Source organism: Rhinatrema bivittatum, chromosome 3 (assembly GCF_901001135.1).
Source record: "Rhinatrema bivittatum chromosome 3, aRhiBiv1.1, whole genome shotgun sequence".
NCBI lineage: Eukaryota > Metazoa > Chordata > Amphibia > Gymnophiona > Rhinatrematidae > Rhinatrema > Rhinatrema bivittatum.
Window position 1 is genome coordinate 73,625,449 of NC_042617.1, and position 12,453 is coordinate 73,637,901.

A 12,453-nucleotide genomic window follows, 5' to 3' on the forward strand; every position below is an offset into this window, starting at 1 on the left:
AATCGCTTAGGCCTTTTGTATCCTGGATGCATGACATCATCACAGGGGGACGCCCCTGAGGTTCGCATCACTGAAGGTACTTGAAGCAGGGCCATGCGGCACGTGCACCCTAAGGCAGCTGAACAGCATGGCGGGAGGCAGCGCCCAAGTCGGTCCGGGAACGCCGGAGAGGACGGCAGGCAGACGCTGTGGCAGCCAACGTCCGTCAACCGCAGGAGGAGTCGCCAGAGAGGTAAGGAGGGCAGAGTGGAGACGTCGGGCAGCGACAGTCATAACAAAAGGCTATAAAGAAATAAGTAATCTGTGCAGAGTGGAATCTTTAGCCTGCCTATATGTTTCTTGCAGTATTTGTTTTTGTACAGCAAACTCCCCTGGATATTGTGATGGTCAGATTGAGCTGCTAAGATTTTGTTTGGCATTGCACAATTTTGGTATGAAGCCTTAATTGAAATGCATTATTCCAGTACTTTCTGTCTTCTTAATACCTCTTCTGTTATAATAAGAGTTTGCATAGAGTGGGATGTTTCTGGCACGAGTATGCTGCCTGGCTGTTAGCCAGAGCTAACACTGTTGATTATTGGTGACAAGATCTGCAGTATATTTTGTAGCCTAATGAGGCGTGTTCTCGGACTCTCAAGCTTTATCTGCAGTTTTCATCTGCATCTCTCATGATGTTATCAATTTATTCTGCCTGCAGTGACTTTAGATCCTGCTTAAATGTTTCAGGCCATGTACAGGGACTGTATTCATGAGAAAACCATGATTCAGCCAATTAGATTGTCTAATCTGTGTTTATGTAGTTGCATAAAATGTTTGACTCTAGGAACATTGAGAGTAGTCAGTACAAAATAGTGTCAATATGTTGTAATAAGGAAGATGCATTGCATTCCTGCACTCCTCTGACAGTATCAGTGGTCTGTACCATGTAGGGTATTGTACCTCCTGCTGGCCTGGCTGACTAATACCAGCCTTCTGAGGAACAGTTACCATGATGTTGCCTTTCTCCTAGGATCTCTTCTGCAACTGCTATTCCCTCAGTTTCTATATTTGTCTGCTGGTGCATGAAAGCAGGATCCTCATGCTGAAGGCCTCTGTCACTGCATGTAGGTGGGCTGGATGCAGTGGATCCTAACTGAAGAGCCAGGGTGATTATGCATTGTCTGTATAATACCAGTAACTAAAGATCACTAGTATGGGTTCAACATACTGTGTTCAATGCATTGTCTGTATAATAATCACACAACAACACCACCCACCAACACAAAATGTGTATTCCAGTAACCTTATTGGTAACCAATATAACACAAAGAATGGTTAAACTGGTATCTATTTCAAACTTTATATTATTGAGCCATCACCTTCAGAGTGCAACAATTTTTTTGTTTGTTTGTAGGACCCTTACTCATAGAGTCAGTGAAATATAACAGACTCTCCTTATGGTATCGGGTCACTTTACTTTACTTTATTTATATCATCTTTTTATTGGTTTTTTTTTATAGTTATGAATAAAATTCACATATTCTTAATGCATCTCCTGTTTAAGGGTTCTACTAGCAATCACAGTCATAAATGATGATACTCATTGCAATTGGCGTCTCAAACTCAGTCCCGACACGATCGCGTTTGCCAATGTGTTCGCACAATGTCCACTACCGCATTGATCTTAGCAGAATATTGTAGAGTACATGTAAGCTGTTGGGAAAAAGGACATTGCTGATATTGAAGCAGGAGAGATCTGTTTGCATAAAGTTCCCTCTTGAAAGCGTTCTTAAGAATAGATAACGGATACCCTTTCTGGACAAATCTTGTAAATAAATCTGATGCTTGCATACGGAACTCATCTGTCGTAGAACATATCCTCTGCAATCTCAGAAATTGAGAAATTGGTAACCCATTCTTCAATCTAATAGGATGAAAACTAGAATATCGCAGATAGTGATTGCGATCAGCATCTGCGGTATAAAGTGGTCCTGATGGTACTGCCTTCACGCAGTACTGCCTTCATCGTGTTTTTCAATCGGGACCTAGATTTGCGTTTTTTAGGGGACAAAATATTCGTGACCTGGTGGTTAAGTCTACATTTGTTTCGACATTGAGCAAAATTGGGAGTGGTGGACATCACACCTGTGGGCACTGTGATATGTGTGTTCTGTCTCTAACAGGGGAGCAATGGCAGGCCCCGCATTCGGATGTTGTGGTGAATTTGAAGGCTTCGGCCACATGTGATTCTGAAGGTGTTATTTGTCATCCAATGCCCTTGCAAATTAATTTATGTAGGTAGGACTAAGAGGCAGATCAGGACAAGACTCATAGAACATAGGAGCTGCATTAAAACTTCCAAGTTGACTGCCCCGTTAGTACAACATTGTATACAGCAACAACATATGTTTACTGACCTACATTGGTTAGTTTTGGAGAAGGTGCAGCCTAGCCCTAGAGGTGGTAATGTGCAATACCTTTTAAATAAATGTGAACACCATTGGATTTTTACTTTAAATTCCATGGATCCTTTTGGTCTTAATGAGAAGATCAATTGGTACTCCTTAATTTGAAGACTGCCTATGACTGCTGTACGTGTTGGGACTGTTGAGATATGTTATACCAGATGACTGCCAGGTTCCTCATTTTTTGGATAGGCTTTGGACATGGGAGAGGGTGTTTATATATATATATATATATATATATATATATATATATATATTCCCTATTTTAAAGGTTAATGGAGAATTGATTCGTTTATTTTGAGATGCCAGACATACTATATGAATTGTTTCAATGGAGTGTTGCTGGTCTTGGAGGACCTGGTAGAAGACTAAGCATGGGATATATTTCTAAGGCTGGACGTTGTAGAAGACTCCCGTGTGAGTGATATATTGCCCGGAGGACGACCTGATTGGAAACCTGGTTCATTGTCGTAATTTCCAGTTTCAAGGGTTTAAAGAGTTCCGGTTTGTTGCCATGTTTTCAAATACGGCGAGTCTAAATGTAGACCACGAAAACAGTCGTGGATTTAAGAAGAGCTGGTGATCAAGAATTGGATGAATTTGGAGAGATTGTTGTTGGACGTCATAGCAAAGCAGTTTCGAAGGAGTGATTCCCCTGAGGCAGGACCTTTTGTGGTCCGAAACGCGATCATGTCGGGACTGAGTTTGAGATGCCAATCGGGACGCCAGTTGCGATGAGTATCATCATTTATGACTGTGACTGCTAGTAGAACCCTTAAACAGGAGATGCATTAAGAATATGTGAATTTTATTCATAACTATAAAAAAGATGATATAAATAAAGTAAAGTGACCCGATACCATAAGGAGAGTCTGTTACATTTCACTGACTCTATGAGTAAAGGTCCTACAAACAAACAAAAAAATTGTTGCACTCTGAAGGTGATGGCTCAATAATATAAGTTTGAAATAGATACCAGTTTAACCATTCATTGTGTTATATTGTCTGTATAATAGACAGGTCTTGAAGTCCTGTACTTAAAATCAGCCCACAGCCACTTTCATTCCTAGGTGTCCAGCGATCGTAGGACTAAGCTGAAACACTGGCAGGTTCAACTTTCAGGCCTGAAATAGCAAAAATGTGTTACCTGAGCACTCCTGGATTGATCTGAGGAAACAGAACTCCTAGGAGTAGGAAGGAATGGTATACATTACCAAAGTGTCCTGTGCCTGCTGAGGGGGAGTAATAGCCAAAATGTTATTTTCTTAAGAGAGCTTTTTGTGCCCATATAGAGATAAAAATAAGAAAGCAGAAAGAGAGGTAGGGTCCATTCTTGCCTGGGTTGTATGGAATGGATATAATGCACTATTGCAGTATGAATGAAAGGGAAAATTTAGAGAGCAATGAGAGATCTCTGGGTGCCAGAGGGGCAGGAGCAGATGAGACACAAGGAGGTAGGGGGTCAGGCGAGAGAAATGGAGAGACACTGAGAAATATCTTGGACCCCTCTACTGTAGACAAACTCCATGAATATTTGAAGGAAAAGCTCAGTTTTAAAAAAAGAAAACTCTAGTTCCAAAGGATCTTTCCCCCACAAGAAAGAGAAGAAAAGTGGTCAGCATCTCAGTCCCTCTTCATAGTCTTTACAATTTGGATTCCATCCAGAGATTTATTTGTTATCCTCAGGGGAGATGTACTCTGACACAGAAGTGGAAGAAGAGGCTAGAAGGCCTTGGTTATTTATAGAATCAGAGATAAGTTCTGTGGTGACATCTGATGATTGAGGCAACACCAGACAGGAAGGCAGATCCCATTCTGGAGAGACCATCCAAATCCAAGAAGCTTCATTCTGTTCATTCTGTGGTAATAGAGATTATAGAAATGGACCGGGCTCACCCAGACTGCAGAGGAATTATTCTGAAGTATCTTTCCATGATGAGTTTTATCAAAAGAAAAAAAATAAACCAATAGAGCTTGGCTCCTAATATGGACAGCTTTATGTTGGTGCTATCAAAATGCATGACAGTATGAGCAGTATCACTGAAGGATAGCCTGGATAATGGATGGAAATGGGCATAAAAAGGATTTACCACTTAATGGAGTTATGTTGCAGGTTGCGATGTCCTCAGCAGATATATCCAGAGCTAATGTGAAATTGGCTCAGCAAAAGGAAAGAGAGGAACTGATGAGAGGGAAGGACAACTATGGATCAAGTTCTTCCTGTGGCTCTGTGACTATTGGGGCCAAATTTCTAGAGGATATGGCTTTTGGTTTTATAGCAGTATTAGCCAAGGTGATGGCATGCGGGGTCTTTGTTAGGAGGGGCTTCTGGCTAAAGACATGGTGAGTTGACATTTCCTTTAAACACTTGATGGGGTTATTTTTTGAAGGAAAACATCTATTTTACTTACATCTTAAGAAATATGGCAGAGAGTAGAGTACTTCTGTTACAGGAGAGTCTCATAACTGCTTTTCTTACAGACCCTTTCAGAGTTTTGCTAAAGTTGCATGTTTTGTTGGATTTAAAATTTTAAAATGCCCTTTTTAAAAGTTGGTGGAGTTTTGTCTCTATCTTTGTGTTGAGCTGTTGAAGAGGAACAGCTGCTTCTGCCCTGTTTCAAAGAGGAGAGAAAAGAAAACCACATGTTCACTTTGTCTAGTGTTTCTCTTCAACTATCCCAGTAACACGTTTTTTTCATATAGGCTCCTGGGCCTGCCTCTTTACTTTATCTGCATCTTTTATTTTTCTCAAGCACTCTGTTCTGGCATAAAACATCTGAGACCAATATTCAGAAGATACTCAGCACCAAAATTAAGTTTCTAAGTTAGCTGCCTAATTTAAGGCTTATATTCAGCCAACTTTAGACACCTTAATTTTGGGCTGAATATAGTCACCTAAAACTGATGCTCCTAAATTTAGAATTGCCATTGATTCTCCTATTTTTAGGCACCTAACTCAGGTGCCCAGCACTGGAAATCAGCACTGGGTATCTAATTTCATTCCCACCCGACCTTGCCCTGCTTACTTTTAAGGCACCTGAACTTTGGGTCTCAGGCTCTGTATTTCTAAAGAGGGACCAGACAAAACTGAGAGATACATTTTGAAAATTCTTACACTATTTGCATATAGTGCACTATTCAGAAATAGTGTGCACTAAAAATGAAAGAAAATAAAATCTAAAACTGATTTTTTAATATTTTTTCTTTTTTTAAAAACAACATGGCATGATATAGATTCAAATGAAAGCACATCCTTAGTATGACCGTTCGGTGCAGGAGGTTCACCAGTTCTTTTAGTGGTTGGGGGGTTTATGTATTGTTTTTAGACTTCGTATTTATTAAGTGTAATGAGGTAGATTTTAAAAGCCTGGCATGCCAAAATTGGGAGGTAGGCACCCAAGTCGGGCTCGTGCACACCTACCGAATTTTAAAAGCTGCCCAGATGCATGCGTTATCTCCTGCTGCGCACACATCTCAAAACGTTTTCAAAAAGAGGCGTGGCATGGGCATGGTTTGGGCGGGGCATGGGCATATCAGGGCGTGGCCTGGATAGATGTGCATGTACATACTTACGCAGTTGGGTGTGCGCCCCGATCCACTGCCGCATAAGTTTACTTCTGCTGGAGACGAGGTATAAGTTTAAAGAAATACAAAACTTAGCCAAACCGTATATGGGCACGCGACGGGTAGCGTGCGCACATGTAGGCCACGCGCACTTCTTTTAAAATCTACCCCTTAGGGTTGAATTGGTCCACATTGGCTGGGATATCCCAAATAACATTGCAAATGCTGCATCAACCAGTCTGATACAACTGTGCACGTTCTAATTTATAACACTGTTCCAAACCTTGTTGTCTTCGCTGACACACTTGTCAGATTTAGAGGGATTCTTTGCTTGGAATCCCATTTGTAGTGATGCATTGAGGCTGACAAGGCCTGGACTACGCAGTTAGAAAAAGAGTTTTAAGTTCCCCTTTTCTATTATATACTTATTTAAGGTGGAAACTGCTTAAGGCTGGTTGACAGAGGGCTATGTAGCAAGCTAATAAATAATGGTAAGAATAAAACCAGTTATAACCAGTAGTTGTTTAATTTGAAAAAAACATTAAGATTGCATAAATATAGCGTGACTTGTGATTAATGATTATTAATGAGCAAAATACTACAGTTCTGCTTTTGATAACCAATCTGTGAAATGTTGTATTTCTGCTTTTTCTAGAGATATACAGTATAAAGAGTAAATAGTTAAATAATAAGAGAAGTACAAGAACTGTCAATTAAATTCTAATACTTTGTCTAAGAAGGAATTGTAAGTGCGGAGGCAGGTATTGCTTCCTGATTCTTTTGTGGCAGCGAGCCTCTGTCTACACATTTCCTGAATAAAGGGAACTTGTTCACTACAGCAAGATGGGCTGAATGATTTGATTTTTTTTTTCAGTCTTATCAAGAGAAATGGAGACCTGGAAAGGTAATAAATTACCATATAGGGGAACTGCAATCTAGTGGTCCAAAAACAGCTAACGATTTAATAGTCAGATGCTTTACTGAGACTGTGCAAGTATTACTGCTTGCCAAAGGTACTTCTATAAAATACTGCACAGTTCATTTAAATATAGAAGTAGATAAAAAAAACCCCACCAAGCTCATCTAGTCTGCCCACTTTCACTGCAGTACTAGCGATATTACATGACCTGATGTCATCCTAAATTTCCTAAAGATCTTCTGGGCTTGTTCCATGCCTTTTTTTTCATTTTATATATATATATATATATATATATATATATATAGTTTTGCCCCTAGAACCTCTTCTGAGAAGCTGTTCCATGCATCCGTACGTTATTCTTGAGTATATGCTCCTCGCTGGCCTCATAGCACTTCTTTCCACCAAAAGCTGTTTTCCTCCTGTGTGTTATTTCTAAAGCATGCGCTTTTGAGTCTTTTACAAATATTGTAATGGAATTTCCTACAGTCAGTGCTGCTGATCTCTGTGACAGTGTGAAGATGAAAGATGAGAAAATCAGATACGCTTGGGAAAAGCTGCTGCTTATGCCTGGGTTTTAGCAGCATGGAATCTTATCTATGATTTAGCTTCCTGCAAGGTATTTGTGACCTGGATTGGCCACTGTTGGAAATAGGATACTGAGCGTGATGTACAGTTGGTCTGACCCGGTATGGCAGTTCTTACGAGAGAACTTGTATTAACTTTTTTTTTTTTTTCACTTTTTACAGCTGGAAGAAGGCGAATACTTTGCCAAACTGGTAACGGACATGGGTGAGGATGCTGGGGAGTTCCTTGCGAAAGGTTTTCTAGCCCTGGGGCTGGTATACAGTCTTCAAGCTTCTGATGGTAAATTATTTTTACTCTTTGTCAGATCATTTGGATAATGTCATTGTGAAGCATAAGTTCTGGCTCTAAGCAATGGAATTTTGTGAAACAAACTCTACAGAAAATGTTTCTGAAAATTAACCACGCATTTTCAATAAGCACCATTTGCACGCAGTGGCATAAGGTGACTGACCAAGTTGGTGGTGCAATGGCATGGGTGTGAACCCTGCCCCAAGCCCCCAAAAAAGTGCCAGGGCCGGGAAACACCCTGGCCCCCACTTACCCTTTCCATGGGGGTCCTGTATAGAAAAAGGAGCAAGATGGATGCCCACTCACCTCCTGCCCCACTGACATCTCTTAAAAATGGCACCGGTTGACCATGAGACCGGCACCATAGTGACAACAAAATGGCACCAGCCTTAGGGCCGGCCAGCGCCATTTTGTTGTATGGCCATATAATAAAATGGTGTCTGCCAGCCTTCAGACTGGCAGCATTTTGACCCCAGAGAAGCCCCAAAGAGGCATCAGGGGCATCTCACACTCTTTATAGATCATGCAGGTTTCCCCCTGCACTAATCAGTCCAAATTTAAAGAGACAGTTATCTCAGAGAAGCCCTCTTCGCAGCTTAGTCTCACAGCTCCTCCTTCCCAGCATGGTAGGCAATAAGCGAGTCAGTTTTCTGTGAGTACAACTATCATAGAATCTGTGCATTTTTATATTTTAACATAAAAAATATTTTTTTATTAATAATTGTATGAAAAAAGGAATAAAACTGAAAAGCACTGAATAATTCAGAATTCTCAGAGATGCTTTATGCAGTAAACCCACTAAGCAAACCATCCAGTCATCTAAATGTAGTACAAAAATCTCTTCACGTTCTCCAAAATGTCAGAGTGTCATACCATAGGCAACCAATAAGGCCAAGTTAGAGCATAACTTTTAGTCTTCCGGACTGGTTGGCATCTGGATTAGCCCATCCTGTGAGTCGGAAAAGCCTGGAATCAGTATCAGTTGAACTGTCTGTAGGATCCCAGAGAGGAGGAACCGGACAGGCTGGGACACAAGAAGAAAGCTCAGGAACACATATCCCATTATGCTGTTGTGCCAGCAGAGAATGGCTTCATGGATCGTCTTTATGTAGTGAGACTAATTCGGTATGTCTCCAAATTCACCAGCAGGAAGGTCGCCTGGGCGGGTTTAACCATAAGAGAAATCTTGGTTTGAACTTGTGACATCTTTTGAGTTTCTTGGGACTCCACTCTACTGATTCTTCCTCTCGGGGGTTGCTGGTTCCAGACACAAAAGGTCACTGAAGTACCAAACAAGCTGATGAAAACACAGCAGTATTTACAATTAAACTTTATTTAATATTTGTTTTCAGCATGTTTATTAAATCAGCAACACTGAATGAATTTGGACAGAAAAATATATCTGCTGTTACTGGAGATTTGCATTTAAATGGTATATTAAGCAGCCTCACACCCTAAGAAGGGATAATATTAAAATGCAATAAGATCCAATAACTAGATTACTTATAAATAGTTAAGTAACTGCAATTATAATAGATTTCGGCATGTAATTTGTAGGAAATACATTTTCCTTCTATGTGCAATCGTTTTTTGTTTTTTTTTAAACTATTTAAATGACCATATTTACATAGTAATGGAAGATTTGGTACTGATATGATCTTTAGGCACTTCCTGTTCATTGCTGACATGATTGATTTTCTCTTTGGAAAGTAAAAACTTCAGAATTTTTCTGAGGAGTGGTTTGATTTTTATAAAAAACAAGAGTGTTTAAAAAAAAATTTAAAAAAAAACCCAAGGTGTTAGTAATAGCTTTAACAACTGCCACTCTAAAAATGGCTTCTGCATGTCAGTGGGCACTGAAGAAAGAGAAATTGACCTGGGCAACGGTGTGTGATCCTGAGGCTAGCGGATCTCCTAACCAGCCTTAGCAGTACAGGGCTCTGGCAGGAGTGAGAGAATAAGTGGAAAGCAAAAATAAGAAAACATAGACGCTTCTGTAATTTTTGTGGGTTCCCACTTGTATGGGCATATTTAGTACAGTCAGACGGAATAACGTCGAGGTACTTATACCTCAAACATCTGTGACAGCACTTTCTTTTATTTATTTAAAAAATGTGTATGCTGCTCCAGCCTGTGTTCTGGGCGGCTTCCAGATAAAACATTCACAATATAAAATAAAATAAAAAAAAGCAAACAACAACACAGGATAAAATGAAATTAATTACAATTAAATCAATAACAGAAATAAAATGGAAATGCTGCTGCCTGATACTGGGGGCAGTTTTCAAGCTGCCCATGTTGATGCATTGTCCGTGCCTGCTTTTTACTCTCATTCTCTGCCCCAGTTGTCAAAGGGATTGTGTGCCAGGACTTTCTTTGAAAAGTGCTGTGGCTACAGCGTGCATGTGGTCACCTGCACCTGCTTTTTGTGCGGATTGTAATTCTGCTGGAAAAGTACTAGCAAAGATTTGAAACTACCATTTCTGTGTATGATTCGCCCTGAATCTAAATATGTGCCCCCCACCCCACCCCCGAAATGCCACCTCCCAATGTGGCTAAAAGTGCACTCATTGTAGAAGAGCGCCAAACATTTAGCCTCATTGAGGGTGGGCGACTTTTTACCTGTGTTCATTGGCTACCTGAAAGCTAGCCTCAGTAGTCCTTTGCGGATATCATATGTTTACATATAACTGTGCTATCCTAATAAAGTACTCTTACATTAGTATAATCATTCACCCAAAAGTCCATCATTTATTAATATCTCAAACTTCTTAAAAATGCAAAAGTGAAAAAAAAAAACCTTCAAAAGTGCATAAATTATGCATAAAGGGCCGGATTTTAATAGCTACGTGCGGGCGTAGATTTGTGCGCGCAACCCGGCACGCACAAATCTACGCCCGATTTTATACCATGCGCGTGCATGTTATAAAATCCGGGGTCAGCCCGTGCAAGAAGTGCACACTTGTTCCCTCCGAGGCTGCTCCGAAATCAGAGCAGTCTTGGAGGGAACTTTCCTTCCGCTCCCCCTCACCTTCTCCTACCTTCCCCTATCTAACCCAGCCCCCAGCCCTACCTAAATCCTCCCCACCTTTATTTTGTGCACGCCAGCCAGCTGCCGGCGCGCGATCCCCCGGCATGGCTGCTGTGCCGGAGGCCTCGGTCCCGCCTCTGGACCGCCCCTGGACCGGCGCCCCGCCCATGCTCCCGCCCCCTTACCGCCCCTTTTTCAAAGCCCCAAAATGTACTTCCTCAACTGACCACGACCATGCTTCATTACTCCCCTGATGATGAAATACCAATTGCAACTTGTGTTTGCTGCACTTTTATAGTTAAAGTGGATGTTTTGTGATCTAGGACTGGGGGATATCCTCTGTCAATTTGGAACTAATCAATGGAAAACATTGCTTTGACATTATTAAATCCTGATTGGGTCTTCATTTTATCTTGAAAATGGCATTGACTTGTTTAAACCAAGCTCTACCATCAATGTTCCCTCTAATTGGGTTACTGTGTGCAAACATTTTTGCTCGTGAGCAAACAGTTTTGATTTCATTACTCTGTGAGCACTACTTTCTTTGATGCAAAAAGCCTATCAATTTTATGCTCACAACAGCCCATCCTTAGAGAGAACATTAGAGCAGCATGCACACAAACTTTCTCACATACACACACACTAACGCACTTGCATATTCATTCTCATACTCTTTCACATGCATACATGCTCCTTCTCACAAACATATACACACTCACTCTCACTCTCATTCCTCTCATTCACTCCCCTGATTCTCACTCACATGCACACTCACTCAGTTCTCCTTCTCTTCCACACATTCACTCATCTCAATAACGAAACCCTTCATTGCCAAACACTTTGAGAAGTAACACAAACCCTCTCAGGACTCAAACAGCAGCAGCTTTATCCATGACAGGGCAGCAAAGTAAATGTTATACCATGCTCTAGAAAATTAATACACCACCTACTGGGGTTAATAGAGCAAAGCCCTACAGAAAAACTACATGCCAGCAGAAATACTGCACCTCAGTTACACATGCAGAACACATACCTAATACAGAATAAGGGACTACAAATTAGAAATGGAAACATGCAGACAAAAATAAAATGGAAAGCCTGAAAAGCCAGACTCTGAACAGTGGCATATTGAAGAAAGAGCAAAATACAAATGCACATTTCCAAAGATTACATATGCCAACCACTAAAATATTTTTTTTCTTACTTTGTTGTCTGATCTTATTTTTCTAATCAGTTGGTCCCAGGCTTTTTTCCCCCCACATTCCCTTTCTCGGTCTTTTCCCAATTCCTTTTACAGGGTCTCTTTTTTTTCCCCTGTTTTTTCTCTCTCCATCTGTCTTCTTCCCTTCCATCCTCAAACACATACTCAGGCTCACATTCTCACACACTCTCTCTCTCTCATATATATATATATATATAAAAATGTTTCGATGTAAACTGCCTCTCCGGTGTGATATGTATATTATACAGGAACATCGGTATATAAAAACTAAAAATAAATAAATAAATAAATATATACATATACACACACACACACACTGTCACTCTCACATAGTCTCTCAGTTTATCATAGTCCACCCTTTTGAAAGTAAAATGCTAGATAAGTAGTTTTCCTTAATGTC

The 12,453-nt window shown here is 40.6% G+C and overlaps 1 protein-coding gene across 2 annotated transcripts in view; it reads left to right on the forward strand.

Annotated features, from left to right (window-relative positions):
* The window catches only part of TTC7A (tetratricopeptide repeat domain 7A), a 523,501-nt gene that overhangs the window by 204,844 nt on the left and 306,204 nt on the right, over nt 1-12,453 (forward strand). For both annotated transcript variants that reach the window (XM_029593372.1, XM_029593373.1), the window contains one exon: nt 7,674-7,791. In XM_029593372.1, coding sequence (XP_029449232.1) covers nt 7,674-7,791 — 118 coding nt within the window. The remainder of the gene's footprint in view (nt 1-7,673; nt 7,792-12,453) is intronic.